Consider the following 4,986-nt stretch of genomic DNA (forward strand, 5'->3'; position numbering starts at 1 on the left):
GAGAGAGAGAGAGAGAGAGAGAGAGAGGAATAATTTTATAAAAATATTAAACACATTATACTCCAAATATAAGACAAATATCATAATTTTTAAAACAAATTATTTAAAAGAAAATTTGGTAATAAAAGAATTTACATATAGTGTAAATAATTTTTTAGAATTTTATGGCGAAAATATGTAAAAATATGTAATATAAAATATGTAATATAAAAATAAATAAATTGAAAGGACATTTAAACAGATAAATCGTATAATATTAATATGACCTTGCGTTATTATCTTATTTTAAAACAAATAGTGGGGAATTCATTCCATTATATTCATATAGTTCATAGTTTATTGTTTTATTCTTATCCGATCAGAACCGAGCGTGTGATCGTAAAAGTTACGAGGAAATCACGACGTGGAATTATTTCAGCGAAAGGAAATTCATGCAACGGGCTTTGTATCCTGTATCTATTGTCAATTAAAAACTTGATTTCATGGAAGCTTCTTTTAAGATTTTGTATTCCCTAATGACTTATATGATTTTCCGTTTCCTGGCGGAAGCATTAATAACACGGAAATGGAGATTAAAACAATTCATTTTGCTTGGTAATAATGCAATACGCGAGAAAAAGGAAGTATTCTTTTATAACAGAGTTTCTCTTAAGATAATTAATTTCTGAAATAATTATACATAAATAGATAAATAACAAATATAAGAGAGCTTTATGAAACTTTGTCATGAGCGTTATTCGATTTAATAATATATTTTAATAATAATATATTTTAAATGTATCATATGTATGTCTAGCTGTTAAAATATTTACTTTAATTACAAATAATTTAACTATAAATATGTATCGCATTTCTAACTGTTAAAATATTTACTTTGGTCAATAATTACTTTAAAGTTAAAAATTTACAGCTAAAACGGTGAGAAATTTCTGAGACACGTTATGTATAATGCTTATCATATCATGTTAATGTGAATCATGTTTATTCGAGCACAGCAGCGTAAATGCATTCATGGTTTTGAGTAACATATCAGCTTTAAAATAAGATATCATGTCCATCCAAAGTATTACGAGGTATGCATTTGGGATTTTAAGCTTTCTACGTGCGACTCCGCTGGCAAATATATATAAATATCGTGTCTCTGTTACTTAACATCCGCCCAACTTTCTATTCGCGCGCCAGCACAAATGTGTGTGTGCTCGTTCATTATTTACATTTAGATGTTATTGCGAGTCTCATTACCGTGATTCCCAGACCTTTTCATATACATTACGTAGATAGTTTCTTGATGTAATATATCTTTTTAAATCCCACGGGATCTTGAAATAAAAATATCAAGAATCGTCTGTACTTGTATTTGCAGACAATTGTGTCAAATTGCTGCAACTTTCTTCTTGTTAAAAAATGTAGAAGCTTTTTTTTCTCAAAGATACTTAATTATTAGTAGCTATTATCTTCGAACAAAGATGTTTTTAAAAGCGCAATTTTCATTCCTTATTAGACAATGGTGTTTGAATTTTAAGGTTCATTGAAATTTAGATTTTATGATGTAAAATTAAATGGCTAGCGCGCGAGCATGGCATGGATCATGCCCGAATTCGATGGTAGGGACCAAAATATTTACGCTCGTGTATCCTCTTGAAAAAAGCCGGCAATCTCCCGAGAGTATCTTTGTCCACAGAAACACCTCTCGAAAAATCCACCATTTAGAATTGCAAATAGATATATTAAAATAGGTCTCATATGTTTGTGGCAATTGATTAACATGCGCACCACAAGCATATGAGAAGAGAGGTGTAACACAGGCCAGAGGCTTAATGTAAGAGGAAGAAAAAGTACAATTAAATAATAAGAACATAATTTTTTTTATGTTTAAGATATTTAACATTACAAATATTCCACGAAAAAATTTGTTAGTCTTCGATAATAAATTTCATTAGCAGCATAACAACAACATAATACTTAACAATAATTATAATACTTAACAATAATTATAAGCTTAATAATAATTATAAGCATGCCTTAATTCACTATGATTTGACCTTGTTATATTGTTGTGCTATGATCTTGTGCATGAATGCTTGCACAAGATCGATGATAAAATACTACAAAATATGTATTATCTCTATAGCTATTTATAAATTTTCTGAGAAAATTATCTGAATGCATCAACGTTAATGTTATATATGTGCGGCGAAAAAAGGAAATGCATTTTAACGTGTATTATAAAAATTATCGGCTGTCATTTGATAATCCTTTACTTGTTTTTTTTTTATAGATAAAGTCATAATAAATATTTTTACTTTCGTGGCATTTTATTGTAAACATAAAATCATTGGCCCAATCTTTTTTCACCTAATACTTTTCGTTAGAGTTCGTCGAGTACTGCCCAAAATTCCAATCAGAACTGCTCAATACTTTCAAAAAACGATTTGCGAGATATGAGAAATTATTGAAAATTTTTTGAGAGTAGTTCTAATTGGCGTTCTGAGTAGTACTCGACGAGCTCTAACGAAAAGTATTAGGTGAAAAAGCGATTGAGTTAATGGTTTTCGAGGTATAGAGACATTTGAACTCTATCATTGAAAATTTTCTAAGTTCGACGTCGAACAATTTTTTAAGAGTTCCAGTAGTTCTGATTAGAGTTCTGTGTAATTCTCGACGAGTTCTATCGAAAAGTATTAGGTGACAAAGTGATTGGATGACTATATAAGGAAATACATACTTCTGCAATCGATTTTTCAAATTTCGTTTCAAGTATCTCTTTTATTTTTGAGTCTGTGTTGGTTTTAATCGCTGAGAACTCTTTGAAATTGTTATAATGACAATTAACGTGTCACAGAACTATTTTATAAAAAAATTTTTTTTTTATAAATTTTCTTGTGTGTCAAAATTGTTTTTTATGTATCAGGAACTCTAGATATTCATAAAATAGAGCTATTAAGCTGCTCAGAACTATTTGATCTCGAATTTCGCTGAGAAGTTAGCATCCCATTTTTTAAAATTATTTAAAAATAATTATTAAGCGGAACTCTTGTTATAAATTATATAGAACTGTTCGTCTTGTCAAAAGGAAACTCTTAATCAGAACTCCTGAATACTATAGTTGGGGTGCTAACTTCATATACCCTTCATTTAATCTATATTATCATTTGTACATTATTGTTTTGGATTCAGAACTCAGTTCTTTTTTTAGGAGAAAATGGAGAAGAATTTTGGTTTTACTAACGTACAACCTTCGGCCCCTCTGCCAACCGCTCCGCCGTCTTACGAGGAAGCCATAGCTAACACAGGAGGAGCACCTACGCATCCTCCAGTTCTTTCCACACCGTATCCTCCAGGAAATGCACCAATACAAATGCCCATGCCATGTATGTTTTGATACAAAGTGAATTTGAAACTTTTTTATAGTATAAAATTAAGTTGAAATGCGAAATTTTTAATTTTCAAGCCTTATATAGTAAAAAATGTCTCTTATTTGTAAATTTGTGACTCAATTGCTAGCATATATTTTTTATCTATTTTTTTTATATAGAAATTGTTAATGTCAATTCTTTTTTTTAATTAATGATAAAGAAGATGGGTAGGATAGACAGTAAATCTTATCTATCTATAATTATAATATCTATCTATCTATAATTTCAGACAATCAACCACCAAATCAAACGACAATGCCTATGCCATCAGTTTACCCGGGTTCAAGTCGATCAACATCGCAACCACGTTTCAATGCCGAATCGAATTCCGTACCACGGACACAAGTACGAGTCATTCAACAACATGTAGTGCTCGCCTTAGGGCCGAATGCAGTGAAAATGTCCTGTCCAACATGTCATGCCGATATCAAAACTACTACGATATCAGATCATCAGCCAAGTGCTCATATTTGCTGTGTCATACTCTGCTTACTTGGGTAAGTGATGAATTGCTTTGTACATATTTATAATTTGCGTTTACTATATGGAGATATATATATCGATTATATTTAATGAAGTTTTTTGTTCCTCCGATTATAATGTATTTATATATTTTTCTTTGAATTTATTAATTTTAATAATGTTTAGTAATAGAAATCTAAAGGAGAATGTTAAAAAGCCGATTTTTGCTCACAAAGGTGTAAATAAAAGGAATAGTGTTTTATTATAAATTTTGACCTGAATACGATAACGTTAATAAAAAAAGTTCGAGATCGATAGGGAACACCTTGAAAAGTAAACAAGAATCTTGAAATTTCATTAAATATATCAAGTTTATGCTTAATTTTCAAGATGTTTCCTGTCAATTCCGAATTTTTTATTAACATTATTATATTAACATTATTATATTCAGGAGATTAAAATCTATAAAAAAACGTTATTCTTTTTAATTACACCTTTGTAAAGAAAAATCATCCTCTTTTATTTTTGAATATTTATTAGTTATTAAAACATAAATTATTGTTCTCACATTGATTATTATAATTTGAATTATTGTAATTTGTATATATATTTCTCACATACAAAATATAATTACATATTGTAGCGTGAAAAATGTGCTTTTGTAATATGTAACGTTATTGTATGTAAATCAAATGCTAAACAAATATTATATAAATTTTCTCATAAATAGTATTTATTATAGATTTTCTGATATTCTCTTTTTTTCAGATGCTGCCTTTGCTCATGCCTGCCATATTGTATGAATGCTTTCATGAGTGTTCATCATTTCTGTCCAAACTGCAAAAATTACATTGGCACGTGGAAAGGTTGATTTTATTCATGTTCATACATAGGTTCTAACCTCCCGCATATCGAGATGCTCTGCAATTCTATAAAAAGCTACTCGATATCCTTCGCTTATCGTTCATAACGGAAAGAAAGGATTGTTAAAAACATCCATGTAAGTTATATATTACATGTTCGATTCTTCAGACTTGGAAAGATTACTGCGTTACAACATACAAATGATTATTTATAAAATACAAGTCCTGGTTAATCTAATGTAGTG

The 4,986-nt window shown here is 29.4% G+C and overlaps 1 protein-coding gene across 1 annotated transcript; it reads left to right on the forward strand.

Moving 5' to 3' along the window:
- The first annotated feature begins 3,202 nt into the window (after positions 1-3,202).
- LOC105617794 (lipopolysaccharide-induced tumor necrosis factor-alpha factor homolog) lies at positions 3,203-4,749 on the forward strand. The gene is made up of 3 exons (XM_012199348.1): positions 3,203-3,371; positions 3,646-3,913; positions 4,647-4,749. The coding sequence occupies exons 1-3, from the start codon at positions 3,203-3,205 to the stop codon at positions 4,747-4,749; spliced, it is 540 nt and encodes a 179-aa protein (XP_012054738.1).
- Positions 4,750-4,986: the final 237 nt, after the last annotated feature.

The sequence above is a fragment of the Atta cephalotes genome, assembly GCF_000143395.1.
Source record: "Atta cephalotes unplaced genomic scaffold scaffold00014, whole genome shotgun sequence".
NCBI lineage: Eukaryota > Metazoa > Arthropoda > Insecta > Hymenoptera > Formicidae > Atta > Atta cephalotes.

What these genes read in the sequence shown, in the direction of transcription:
- LOC105617794 (XM_012199348.1), top strand. Translation starts at nt 3,203, where the DNA reads ATGGAGAAGAATTTTGGTTTTACTAACGTACAACCTTCGGCCCCTCTG. An exon ending in AATACAAATGCCCATGCCAT is followed by an intron (nt 3,372 to 3,645) that starts GTATGTTTTGAT and finishes CTATAATTTCAG; the next exon opens with ACAATCAACCACCAAATCAA. An exon ending in GTCATACTCTGCTTACTTGG is followed by an intron (nt 3,914 to 4,646) that starts GTAAGTGATGAA and finishes TCTTTTTTTCAG; the next exon opens with ATGCTGCCTTTGCTCATGCC.